Source organism: Alternaria ventricosa (genome assembly GCF_023758065.1).
Source record: "Alternaria ventricosa strain BMP 2768 chromosome Unknown scaffold_24, whole genome shotgun sequence".
NCBI classification, from domain to species: Eukaryota; Fungi; Ascomycota; class Dothideomycetes; order Pleosporales; family Pleosporaceae; genus Alternaria; species Alternaria ventricosa.
In genome coordinates, this window is record NW_026055704.1 from 378,283 (window position 1) to 391,742 (window position 13,460).

Consider the following 13,460-nt stretch of genomic DNA (forward strand, 5'->3'; position numbering starts at 1 on the left):
GGCTTCTCGTACTTCGAAATCGTGATCTTCCAAAGCTCTGGCTTTGAACCGGTCAGAAACGGTCGAGTATATTCCTCTTTGGCTGCTGTTTGACCAAGTCGCTGCGACAGTGATCCATGACGCTTCGTAGATATCTCCCATAGTCGCCGCCGCCTCCGCCCAGTCGTCCGCATCATCTTGCTTGATACCTTCTGAAAGTTCAGTAATGTGCCATGAACGGTGAGAACATTTACTGATATAGAGCATCAATCCAGAGGAACCGAACACCTATGCTGATACAGACAGATACAGCATCTTGAAACGTTTTCGGTAATTGATCCACTGCGACTCCGCCAGCAAGTTGCTGGTGAGTAGATTGTTCAAGCTTAAACGACAGGCCCTGTGCGCCCCAGCAGTGGCTGAGACATGCATACTTACCTTTCTTCCGTGTGTCCTCTCGAAGAAAGATACGTGAATTTTCTATCTCGAGCACTCGTTTTGGCAGCGCCGTCTCCAAGGAGATTTGACATGCTGGGTGCGTTTCCGCGCACGCGACGAGCCATTGGTTTAACCTCCGAGATGTTTCGCTGGAAGAAGTGCAATCAGGAAGATGCGAATGTGGACGGGAAACTGGTAGTGGTTTGAGTGATAGACCCTCGCTAGGACTAAAAGCGTCTGATATCCACTAGTCAGTCTATGCTACAATGTTGGCATAACATTGTGGCAAGTAGGCAGATCACTTACCCCGCGACCAATCCAGCCGCACTTCGAGCCACTCTTCTAAATACTTGCGTACACAATCCTCGTCGGCATAGGACGCCAGAACTGGCTCTTTTGTGCTACGTGCGCCTTCCTCTTTTGCTCTTTCACGGACCGGATGAATGTACAACACGATCTTCAGACAGGAGGAATCGAACAGTTTATTCTGAGTCGATAATGCAATAAAACATTCATCCATTGGCAGTCGATCCTGTCTGAAAGTTGTGACAGCATCGTGTATGAGCGCACATCCCTTGCAACCCGCGGCAGCACCCCTGGCTACATTACTACTAGTCGTCCGCAGTTCGAACAACGCAGAGGCTGGGTCTTTGGGTATTCGATTCGAGTAGAGGAAGTCGGCGAAGCCGCTGCAGGGGAGGCGTGTCATCACATTGCCTGTCATGGTCGTGAAGTCTACTGCGTCCTCTTCCAGGTGAGCGTCGGTGGAATCAAGGACAGGCTGCAGACAAGATGAGACTGCCAAGTAGCGGGGTTCAGGCTGCCACTGAGACATGAAGTGGGTGGCTTACACAAGGCTGATGGGACCAGCCAATGGACCAGATCATTCCCGCTCCAACCTCAGTCTCTTTAAAGAACAAGCTCAACCAACACTGGTGCATTTGTACGAACATGGAAACAGATAGGTAGTAATGGGATGATGCTAGGATCGTCTCTTGCGTTGAGTACCCACGACTCCCGCAATACAAACGACACGGCGATGCCTAAATCCCCCCGTCCAATGATGGCGAATGAATTTCAACAGCGAAGGTCTTGCATTACGTGAGTGTTCCACACAGTGCAGCTGGTCGACGACGCGTGATATGACTCCGTATTCCGATGAATTGTCCGACACCGTCCCTGAGCTCGTGGCGACATTGTCATACAATCTTCACAGCCCCTTCTTACTGTGCCTTCTTCGCCTTCGCCTGCCCACCCCTGAACCCCATACCATAAACATACACCAAGCTCCCACCCAAGTACGCCGCAAACATCGTCGCCGGCAGCGCAATGACACTGCTAATCAAGATATTGGTATCGCTCGGCACCATGCCGGGGTTGCTCCTCCTAGTCCACCAGTTGAACGCCGCACCCAGCACCGTCACATCATTAATGACAGCGTGTAGCGCGCCGACCTGAGCCTTCCTCGACTTCAAGCCGTCGCGCTTGACAAGCGGAATGAACTCGTACATGCCGGTTGCGACCGCCGGGGCGGAGAAGAGGAGCGTGAGGAGCGTGGTGTAGTAGGAGAGGAGGGGGAAGATGGAGGGGTTGATGGCGATGTCTAGGGTTTTGACTGAGGGTGTGTTAGATAGATGTATCTGACTGGATTGGGAGGGTAAAGGTGGAAGGCTTACAGGTCGAGGCCACGGCGCCTGAGGTTGGCGCATACTTGGAGAGGAAGTACACGGCATCCAGAGCACCTGTGAGGAAGGTGGTAGTGATGGGGAAGTGCACTGTCGCTGGGTGTGTCGGGTGGCTCATCGTGATGTTTGGAGATAGCGAATTGCAATTGCGTATGATTTTACTGGGCGATGAGCAGATGGATGAAGGTATATTTCACGACGCAGGAAGATGGACTGTGTGCGCCGCAACTGCAGCGGAGAGCCGGACGCCTCGTGCCCCGTGCAAACGCGCAAACATCTTCGGCTTATGCTGTGTCGTCATTGACTCCGGGACTCAGAGAGGCGTGCCGCGAGGGGGTGGACAAACACGCGACTAGCTCGCGTGGGGCGGGCGGATCTCGGGAGGCCCGTCAGCGGTTTCCCCGTGCTGTGATTGGCTAGCTAGGGTGGTTTGGGTACTCCGACTCGGACTCCCGAACGACGACACGCTATTTCAATCTGGACGCTGCATTTCCTTACCGTAGGAAGCCATCTCTCAATTTGTGCGCTCTCAAATAATACTGTTCGGTGCTCCGTCTTAGCGAGGACGGTGCGGATGTATCGGAAGTGGAGTACATGCGCTCCTTCACCGCGTTCCTCACATACATCTGGACAAGTTGCATCTTCACTTGCCATCTCGTTGCGTCGCAATCCTGTCCGAACAACCAAACATTAAAGGTTGTCTTCCCTCGATTGCAGTACCGGATAACGTTTCGCTCCCATTCCGTTGAAGCGAGATGAGCAGGATGCTTGGTCTGCGATGCGACTGACCATCGGCAAATGAGTGCACACGGTGTACTGCGAGAGGATGTATCATCGCCAATCTCTATCTAGACACTGAAGCTGGACTTCCATTGGGCAGACGGCTGTACCTTCCCACTCGGTCACGACCCCGCTCCAAGCAAGGGTTGAAAGGTTACACAAAGCTACGTACTTCAAGATAAGGCAATTAGGCTGTCATCCAAAATGTACGACGCCTTGCTCAGGGATAGTGAGCTGCCGAGATGTCACATCGGACCTAATGTCATCAGCTAAAACCCCTCACCTCGCCATTGCTCGCGCGGAAAGCATCGCTCTTCTTCATCTTCTACATTCCGTTCCTACGCCGCCATCTTCGAATCAATACACTGTTACACTCTCGGGGCAGGGCTACCTACTACCTTTCAAGAAGGAGCGAGAATTGACTAGCACACTTGCCTTTCTCTCGTGTACGAAAGATGACCCAGATCGCGTTCCTGCTGTTTGCATTCAGCAGAACACGGCAGCGGCATCGATAAGCGTTCTAATAGCAGTGAACAAACGTAACGCGCAAGGTGGCAACGTAGTACTACGGGAGTTAGAGCAGAATCTTGAGAGCATCTTTGCCATCCTTTCGCGGGTGACGAATCGTACGTGATAACATTACTTTCCCTATTCAAGACTGATCAAACTGAGCAGGAGACCGTTCTCTTGACATCGAACATGAGATCTTTATGGCGATCGTCACGATGTGCTCGCGCCGTATTCTCTGTCGTCTTAGATTCATTTCTAATGCTTGGAAGAAACCGAAACAACCCTTAACGGAAGTTTTGCAAACTGCAATACACAGTCTTAACCAACTCGGGAAGGGAAAACTTGGTGCCCTTTTCCACGACGCGATGCTGTTCACAGAGAAGGCAAAGCACGTGATACGGCTAGTCGGTTTATGGAACAAGCACCAAACAACTCATGAGCTGAGCGAACTCGTTCATGGAATCCACAACTTACGAACAGCGGTAGACATTGGGCCTTTGCTAGCCATCATACCAAACAGTATGATGGTCCCAAGCTCAAGAAGCAACCTGGTCAACATCATTAGCAAAGTCGCGAGGTACCGTGAAGCCGCTCATTTCCTGCACCGAACAGCGAAGAAGTATCCAATAGTTCAGCGCATGAAGGCCGTACCTGCCGATCTACCTGGAACCTTCTTTGATCTCGTCCCAACAAGCTTCAATACCCCAAATATTGCAACCAGGCTTAAGACAATCGATCCTGTGTACCAGAAGTCTCAAATCAACTACATTTGCAACCTGCTAAACACTACGGAGTTGCAAGCAAACGAGACTATTGCGGCTCAGATGAAGAAGACAATGACGGAGGCGAAGATACACGCTGAAATTCAGCTTCTCTACTACTGCGAAGTCAACGACTTGCGTCCAACACCTCGAGTGATATGTTCGAGCAAGGACGCTTGTTATCTCTGTAACGCGTTCATAACCGCGCACGGGAAGATGCACATGCCTAGATACCACGGCCGATTGTATCCTGGATGGCGATTGCCGCTGTGTTCAGCTCTCAAGGCCACGGAGATCAGGTTCAATGCCGTGTTGGACCACCAGCTTAGAGAAAGCCTTTACAGCATTGTTTCGAAGCGGCGCAAGACTGTATACCCGGATCCCAATGAAAGCACGCTGCTCACTCTCGCCGCCTCGACTTCAACGCTGCGCAGTTCGTTGCTATCAAGAGCAACAAAGAGGGACATAGAGGCTGTGCAACCCCTATCACATGACGACGCCGTTCAAGGGGATTCTTCGGAAACGTCGAGTATTTCGACAGTCAAAGCGCCAGTAGAAGAGGTGCAGATTGCAGGGTGTGCGACGAACGACACCTGCGTCAAAATGGAGCAAGAGGCGAACGCGGAGAGTTTACCGGTGAATGACACTGCTACAGAAGTAGTCCCGGGTTACTCTCACAGCTGTCGGGCTATGCCACTCGGACACGACAACGGCGACGTCGTGGCGCTTGTTCCAGGCCAACCGTTATCGTGCATCATCGCAGCTGGCAACACGTCGCCATTCTTCTCTACAGGGTCTCTAGAGACGCAGATCGAGTATCCTATCGAAGAAGCGCAGATGGACACCGACGGTACCCCAAAAGACGTTGAATACGATCTAGAATGGGTGGTAGAGCGTGAATCAGGACGACGGTATGAGCATTTAGCAGCGCCGATAATCGACGCGGAAGGACTAGAGGGTGAGTCTACGTATGAGCTAGACGACCAGAATAGTCTTTTCTTTGTAGCTCGAGGCGTTCTGATGAAGATCAGGGTGCGACGGGGAGATGCTGGACATTCCGAGTGATGGTATTCGTAAACGAGAGACCATGATACGTGGTGATGATCAAGTCCAGATTGAAGCACATCTGATGTTTATGTCAAGTCGTGGGTTGTGAGGAACATGAGTGAGAGATGAGCGGGGTGAGCGCCACACGTGGCTGTGCTGTGGCGCACTAGCGCATGACGCGCCTGCCTGCATTCCCACCCAGTCAACTTTCCTGCGCGACTTCCAAGGTTGTTTAATCTGCAATCACGCAAACATACCACACCTTCCCTCACCGTACACATATCACATCTCACCCACACATAATCGGATTGAGCTACCCGAAAGAATTACTGGAGGTCTAAGTGAAATCGAAAGGTAGGCGCTTCCAGGGTTGCATTGCCCCTCCGAAGCTTCGGGAAACAGGCACTATGTTTTGGCTGCACAGTATAACACTGACACTTCCTCCTACAGCGACACACTACCCCTCTATATACTGCAATACCCCGATCACCAGACATGACCTCGACCGCGCTCATCGACGCCGACATGGCGCCCACGCTCCAGTCCATCCTCGACCAGAAGACGCTGCGGTGGATATTCGTTGGCGGCAAGGGTGGTGTAGGAAAGACGACAACCTCCTGCTCCCTCGCCATCCAGCTCGCAAAGCACCGCAAGTCGGTCCTCCTCATCTCGACCGACCCCGCCCACAACCTCTCGGATGCCTTCAACCAGAAGTTCGGAAAGGACGCGCGCCTCGTCAACGGCTTCGATAACCTCAGCGCCATGGAAATCGACCCCAACGGCAGTATACAAGACTTGCTGGCGAGCGGAGCGGAGGAGGGCCAAGACCCCATGGCGGGCCTCGGCGGTATGGGCAGCATGATGCAAGATCTGGCCTTTAGCATTCCCGGTGTGGACGAAGCCATGTCGTTCGCCGAAGTGCTCAAGCAAGTCAAGTCCATGTCCTACGAAGTCATCATCTTCGACACGGCGCCCACGGGCCACACGCTACGCTTCCTTCAATTTCCCACCGTTATGGAGAAGGCCCTCTCCAAAGTTTCGCAGCTCTCGCGCCAATTCGGGCCCATGCTCAACTCTTTCCTTGGTGCGTCTGGCAGACTACCCAACGGACAAAATATGGACGAGCTGGTTGAGAAGATGGAGAACCTGCGCGAGACAATCGGAGAAGTCAATGGCCAGTTCAAGGACGCCGACCTCACCACCTTTGTGTGTGTCTGCATTCCCGAGTTCCTGAGTCTGTACGAGACGGAAAGGATGATCCAGGAACTCAACAGCTACGAAATCGACACGCACTCCATTGTCGTCAACCAGCTGCTCTTCCCCAAGGAGGATAACCCCTGCGAGCAGTGCAATGCGCGACGGAAGATGCAGAAGAAGTACCTCGATCAGATTGAAGAGCTCTACGACGAGTTCAACGTGGTCAAGATGCCGCTGCTGGTTGAGGAGGTGCGCGGCAAGGAGAAGCTCGAGAAGTGGGTATTGCACACCGACTCAGGATGCAGTGTACTAACAGCGATTCCAGATTCAGTGAAATGCTCGTCAAACCCTTCGTCCCACCGCAGTAGGCCCGTGCCGTTCTCAAACGCGGTAACAAGTAGCCTAGATTTGAGAGCCTCAACCCCTTTGGTACCGCTTTGGGCCTCACGGTACATTTCTCTTTTGCCGATTTCTCGCCGTCTCACCCTTGTACATCTTGCGATACCATGTGGTTCTGCGATTTCGCGTATTTCGCTTTCTTCCCCACACATCACGACTCAAGCAGCACGGAGTTCTGTACCTTTAGCGACTAGCCCCGATCTATCGCAGCCGGTGGAAATGAAAGATTCTGCCAAAGCAGGAAAAAATTTGAAAGCCTCGTTCTCCATATGCGTACATGCCCGTGGACAGCTGACTTGAAATGCAGCACGCGACTGGGAGGATTCGGAGATATACGTTAGCCGCTGAACCAGGAACGCCAGTGCCTGGGGTGCATTCAGCCCACCAAACACAATTATCGGGACTGTTGCGCACCCCGCATAAGTACCGTGCACTAGCCCAGAAGGGCGCTGACACCGACGTTTCTTGCTTCTACACCACCACATGAGTTCGGGGTACAAACAGCTTTTGGTCTGCTCCGTGATGTTGTTGTTGAGGTACCTTCCTGTCCACGTTAGCGAAAGCCACGAGGCGCTTCTAAATTGCCTACGTCATGCTCTTACCCCGCAACATCCAGCACCACCAAATGAGCACTACACCTCCATCACGACAAATACCCGTTTGTCGCGTGCAAGCAAGTTCCGCGCATGCCGGCTTATACAAGCACCGCAGTCGCACATGCTTAGAACGCGCTGACAGCTGAGCGCAGTGCAACAAGCAAAAACGATGCCCTCTCCATACATGACCAGAAGAAAGCATCTCCCTTTCCAATACCTGACGGTCTATCGCTGATGTCAGGCTATTATACCTCGGTATTTACATTCATTGGCTGTCACACCAAGCTGTTACTTGTGGCTGAATGCCGGTAAACGCCTTCTTTCATGCATGCTGCATGCGGTAGTGTGCGGGATCATGCGTTCGTTTCGTCGCGTGCACACAAAAGCGCCGAAGAACGTCGACTAATCGGTTTGGAAAGGAAGGCGACGCACCAAACGTACGAATGAAGTAGGTGGGTCAGTCAAAACGTGTAGTTCGACCGACAACAAACGCATTTCTACCGATAAAGCCGACGAACTGCGAAAGGTGGCGGTGGATGTCTCGTCGCGGTCTCTCTCTTTATGCGACGCCGATCTCGAGGCTGAGCACATCCGGCATCTCCAACAACCGCATTCCACCATCGAGGTTTCCGTGGCGTACATCCAGCCCAGCGGCGAAATGTCTAATCTTAGGATAGCCACGTTGGGCACAGACATCCCCTGGACAAGCGCCAGAACAAGCGTCATCTCACCCCGGTACCCGTAGCTTTGGTGTGAGTGCCGATCACCAGGATGGTCCCACTACCTGGTCCGTTTACTTTGACCGCCGGGAATACTCAGCGACAGGGCTTGGAAGGACCTGGTGTGTGGAGGTTAGTAAAGATGGCGTGGGTAAGTATATAGTCTGGTGTGTTTCACGCGAGTGTAGGTTTGTCAGGCTGTGTGCGGTGGATTCTCTCACCTTGTGCTTATATCGGGTTATTTGTCTTGTCGTCGGTATATTCTTTGTTGTATATTGACGTTGACCTGACCGTTTCGACACACCCGTCAATCAACATGGCACCTTCTGTCCTCCGTCTAGGAGCCCTACTGCTCGGTGCAGTTCACTCTGTCACCGCAGCTCCCGTCGAAATCGAAGGCAGAGGTACATCCACTCCCCCCAATCCCATCTTCACCAGCACTCTCACTAACATACCTTCAGCCGTATCTTCCACTCTCCTCTCGCAACTCGAATTCTACTCCCAATACTCCGCCGCCGCCTACTGCCTCGGCAACAACAACAGCCCCAACACAAAAGTCACCTGCCCGCAAGGCAACTGCCCCCTCATCGAAGCCGCCACCACAAACACCCTCTCCGAATTCCAAAACAGCATAAAATCCGACGTAACGGGTTTCGTAGCCACAGACTCCACAAACAACCTCATCGTCATCTCCTTCCGCGGCTCCCGCAGCGTCCGCAACTGGATCACAAACGTCGCGTTTCCAGTACTACCAACCACCATCTGCCCAACATGTAACGCATCAACCGGCTTCTGGAACTCCTGGCTCGAAGCACAGAAACCAGTACTAGCGGCGCTGGCCACAGCAAGAAATCAGTATCCTTCTTACCGCATCGTAGCAACTGGCCATTCCCTCGGCGGCGCACTCGCGAGTCTCGCCGCAGGCTATCTACGATCAACAGGCACGACCGTCGATTTATACACATACGGCGCGCCTAAGATCGGTCTGGCGGGCGTGAGCGACTATATTACTAAAACGGGCATGGGCGAGACGTATCGGGTTACGCACAAGAACGATCCGGTGCCTAAGTTGCCGCCTGCCCTACTCGGATACCGCCATATCAGCCCGGAATATTATGTCACCAGCGGCAATGACGTTCAGCCAACGGCGGCAGACATCAACATGCTGACTGGAAACCTGAACTTGAAGGGTAACGAGGGTGACTTTGGCGTTGATGTTGACGCGCATTTGTGGTATTTTGGCGAGATTAGCGCGTGTGAGGGGCAGCAGGGGATTGAGATTAAGGCTTGATGAGCCAGTCTACGATGTTTATGAGTGTCTTCTTTAATGTATATATTGCACCTTTGACACGCTTACGCTGAGGATGGGTGATTGGTGACGAGACTGATACCTCACGACCTGGCGAAGAAGATGCATGGTCACGAATTCGACGACACGGTATGAACTTACAAAATAGTATATGAACACCTCTATTCATCTTCTACAATTACAGATGCAACACGCAAACACCCACCCATACCGTCATGGACGGATCAAAGCTCAACATACCCCCATCGAGTACAGTGCGCTAAGACACGCTGACCCGTCTTTATAACGCCAAAACACCACAACATGCTACCCTCATACGCTGACGCATCAGAAACACTACTTCTTCTTGCCTTTTCCCTTGCCCTTGGTCGCCGAACCCTTAGTCGCCGAGCCATTTGTCGCAACGCTGCTTGCACGCGATGGGGTCGCCGAAGCCGATCCGGCCTTGCCCTTGACAGTATCGAGCTGCTTGTTCTGCCATCTGTTAGTAGACGCCAACATCCCCAAGTCTAAGCTCAACATAACATACCTTGACACCATTCTTAGACTTCTTCTTCGGCTGCTCCTCTTCCTCCTCCTCCGTCTCCTCTTCCTCGTACCCGCGCTTGCCATTCTTGTTCTTGAGATCGCCCTCGCCGAGCTCGCGCACGATAGCCGAGATGAGCGTGGTGCAGCGACGGCCAATCTCCTGCGGTGTGCGGGAGAGGAAGAACCAGTCGAAGCGGAAGAGGGGCGATTCGCGGATCTCGTCGCGGATCTTCTCGTAGATGTACTCGCCTTCGACGCCGTGCTTGTGCAGCATGACGACGAGGAACTTGTCTTCTTCCTCGGTGTACACCTTCTTGTTGGTGGTGGATACGGTGTACTTGATCTGCATCTGCTGGAGGGGCATGCGGTACATGCCAATCTTCTTCGCGATGAGTCGCTTCTTCTCTTCCGACTGTCGCACACGGAGCTCGCCCTCTTCGATGACACCCAAATGCTTTTGCCAGTTGTCCAGCGACTTATACTTCTTCCAAAAGACCTTGGCGTAAGCTTTGATCTCGTCGGCGTCTTTTCCGTCGACTTCTTCCGAGATGCCCTCGTAGTTTTGGCGACCGTACTTGGCGCTGCCGTTGAGGAACTGTTGGAAGTCACGCTTGTTCCATTCAGGGAAGCCCTCTTCGATCAGGCGTTCTTTCTCAGCCTTCTCCTCTTCTGTCAGTGGCTCCGCATCATCAATCTCCTGCTGCGCAAGTTGTTGATCGGCCTCACGGGCCTCGAGATCCTCATCTGGACCTTCTGGGAGAGGAGCTTTGAGGTTGTTCTCCTTGCGGTACCATGCGGTCTCCTTGTCTTGGAGCTCGGAGAGTCGCTTGGGGAAGAACTGGTAGTCGTGGATGGTGATCTGCTTGGGCGCACGGGGTATCCTGGGTTGCTTATTCTCGGTTCGCCCGCCAGTGACCAGCGTCTTGCGGTAGTAGGAGTCGATGCCGTAGTTTTGTTCCTTGCGCTCACGCTTCGAGGGGTTGATCCAGGAGATGCCAATTTCCTTCTTGCGTGGTTGAAATGTCTCGCCATTCCACTCGTAGGTTGAGTCCGAGGTGAACTTTTGGAGATCGTCAAGACCGAGCGTCTCGTACCTCTTGTTGAGCTTCTCCGTCATCTCTTCACCGCGACGCATGACAGCCTCGAAGTCGTCATCAGCAAGCTCGCCGTCAGCTGCTGGACCGACGGGGCCCTTGCTTGCAAACACCTTCTCGGCGCCGTGCTGAATCATGGTCAGGAGCTCGTCCTTGGATGCGGCGTTCTTGACGGGTTGTTGCGAGCGGCCTTGCTGAATGACGAGCTGGTCGAGACGCAGCTTCTGGGCCGCACGTTCAAGCACTTTCTCTTCAATGGCCATCTCGGTGACGAATCGGAAGACGTAGACCTGCTTGGTCTGACCGATACGATGGGCACGGTCCATGGCTTGCAGATCGGCCTGCGGGTTCCAGTCACTGTCGAAGAGGACGACGATATCAGCAGACGTCAAGTTGATACCCAGTCCACCAGCACGGGTAGTCAGGAGGAACAGGAACTTCTCCGACCCCTCCTTATTGTAGTCGTCGATAGCCTGGATACGGTCCTCGTGGGCGGTCGAACCGTCAATGCGGCAGTACTTGTAATCGCGCATGACTGAGTAGTCTTCCATGATGTCTAGCACACGACTCATCTGCGAGAAGATGAGCACTCGACTGCCCTGAGCCTTCATACGTTTCAGCAGCTTGTCCAGCATGACCATCTTCGCAGCGTTGGTGACGAGATGTTCATCGGTAGTGTATGGCGGACCAGGCTCGGCGCCTTCGAATAGGTACGGGTGGTTGCAGCACTTTCGCAGCTGCATGACGATGTTGAGCAGACGGGTCTTGGACTCCTTGTTGCCGGCACCGCCATTAACCGCGTCGATGTCCTTTTCGAGAATCTTCTTGTACCACTGCACCTGCATGTCGGACATGCCCACGTACAGGTTGATCTCCTTTTTCGGTAGAAGCGACTTCTCGACATCGGCCTTGACACGTCGGAGCAAGAAGGGTCGGAGGACCTTGTGGAGTTGTTGGACGACGGCGTCCGAGTCGGCGTTCTGGGAGGTGAACCAGTCGTCGAAAGCGGCGGAGTCTCCGAAGACGTCGGGGAGGAGGAAGTTGAGCAGGGCCCAGAGCTCGTGGAGGTTGTTTTGAAGAGGGGTACCTGTGATTAGCAAGCGGCTTCGAGAGTTGAAGACGCGGACCATCTGGGCGAGCGACGATTCCTCGTTCTTGATGCGGTGGGCTTCGTCGATGATGATGTACTCCCATGCGAACTTCTTCAGGTGCGATTTCTCGCGCAGAATCATCTCGTAGGAGGTGATGCAGACATCGAAGCCATCGGGTACCAGGCGCTCCTTGATGAGGTCGGCGCGGTCGTCCTTGTTACCCTGGAGGACCAGGACGTTGACGTCAGGGCACCACTTGGCGAACTCGCGCTTCCAGTTGTCGAGTGTCGACTTGGGCACTGCGACCAGGTGAGGACCGTGAATGCCGGCAATGTAGCGGAGGTAGCCGATAAAGGAGATGGTCTGCAGCGTCTTTCCGAGACCCATCTCGTCGGCGAGGATTCCGGAGATACCGTTCTCGTGTAGGGAGATGAGCCAGTTGAGACCCGCAACCTGGTAGTCGCGCATGGTGCCGCCCTTGATGAAGCCCGGTGATTCCCTAAAGACCGTCTCGTTGTGTCCGCCATGCTTCTCCTCGCGCACCAGCTCGGCGTCCTCTTCCTGCTCAGTCTTCCGGCGACGCTCCGCAGCGGCACCTCCTTTCCGCACCTTGCTGGCCTTTGATTTCTTGGTCTCTTCGGCATCCTGGCGGTCGATCTCGGCGAGAATCTCCTTGATGCGCGGGTTGGGGTTTGTGTCGATGAAGTGGCGGAACAGGTCCGTCAGACCGAGGAGGTATCGAAAGCGGCGGATGGTGTCGTCTTCCTGTGAGAGGAGCCAAGTTAACAATGTCTCGAATGTAGTGCGCAGTGACGTCGCGTACCTTTGACGCCCTCAGTCCCTCCGCCTTCTTGCCGTACATGCTCTTGCGCATGTTCATCTCTTCGGCGCGTTTTCTTCGGCCGTCGACTGGCGCGTCACCAGCGACGCTGTTTGCTGTGGTGTTGGGGTTGGTATCCGAGTCCTGTGCGCGTGTCAGTTGTTGGACCGGGTGAGTGTGGCGCGGTGTCGGAGTCATCGTACTGTGTAGTCTGGGGTATCCACATTGTACTGCGTCTGGAATGTTAGCCAATGTCTTCTCGTGGTCGCGCCTTCCTCCCGCTTGACATGTGAGTGTCGCGGTGAGGAAGGCGCAAACGGGGGTTGCGCTTACGCCAAACTTCTTGAAGCCGTTCATTGTGTCGTCTGGCTGGTCCTGCATCTCGACATCGGAATGCGCCGACACCTCATCCGAGGACGGCTCCTCCTTCTTCGCAGCGCTCTTCCGCGGCATGTTGCCTGTTTGGGCTGTTCGCCGCGTGTAGTTGTGTTGGCGTCACGGTCGCGA

General features: G+C 53.8%; 4 protein-coding genes across 4 annotated transcripts; 2 read left to right on the forward strand and 2 right to left on the reverse strand.

The window, feature by feature from the left end:
• Positions 1-1,640: 1,640 nt before the first annotated feature.
• Positions 1,641-2,220, reverse strand: J4E93_009843 (uncharacterized protein; the record flags this gene model as incomplete). The annotated part of the gene is made up of 2 exons (XM_049347732.1): positions 1,641-2,032; positions 2,094-2,220. 2 exons carry the CDS (start codon positions 2,218-2,220, stop codon positions 1,641-1,643), a joined length of 519 nt encoding a protein of 172 aa, XP_049195233.1.
• Positions 2,221-4,756: 2,536 nt separating this feature from the next.
• On the forward strand, positions 4,757-6,765 carry GET3 (Golgi to ER traffic- protein; the record flags this gene model as incomplete). Its single annotated transcript, XM_049347733.1, has 3 exons — positions 4,757-5,111; positions 5,694-6,672; positions 6,723-6,765. The coding sequence occupies 3 exons, from the start codon at positions 4,757-4,759 to the stop codon at positions 6,763-6,765; spliced, it is 1,377 nt and encodes a 458-aa protein (XP_049195234.1).
• Positions 6,766-8,427: 1,662 nt separating this feature from the next.
• On the forward strand, positions 8,428-9,402 carry J4E93_009845 (uncharacterized protein; the record flags this gene model as incomplete). Its single annotated transcript, XM_049347734.1, has 2 exons — positions 8,428-8,515; positions 8,573-9,402. The coding sequence occupies 2 exons, from the start codon at positions 8,428-8,430 to the stop codon at positions 9,400-9,402; spliced, it is 918 nt and encodes a 305-aa protein (XP_049195235.1).
• Positions 9,403-9,756: 354 nt separating this feature from the next.
• J4E93_009846 (uncharacterized protein) lies at positions 9,757-13,406 on the reverse strand (the record flags this gene model as incomplete). The annotated part of the gene is made up of 5 exons (XM_049347735.1): positions 9,757-9,894; positions 9,950-12,898; positions 12,957-13,097; positions 13,157-13,189; positions 13,287-13,406. 5 exons carry the CDS (start codon positions 13,404-13,406, stop codon positions 9,757-9,759), a joined length of 3,381 nt encoding a protein of 1,126 aa, XP_049195236.1.
• Positions 13,407-13,460: the final 54 nt, after the last annotated feature.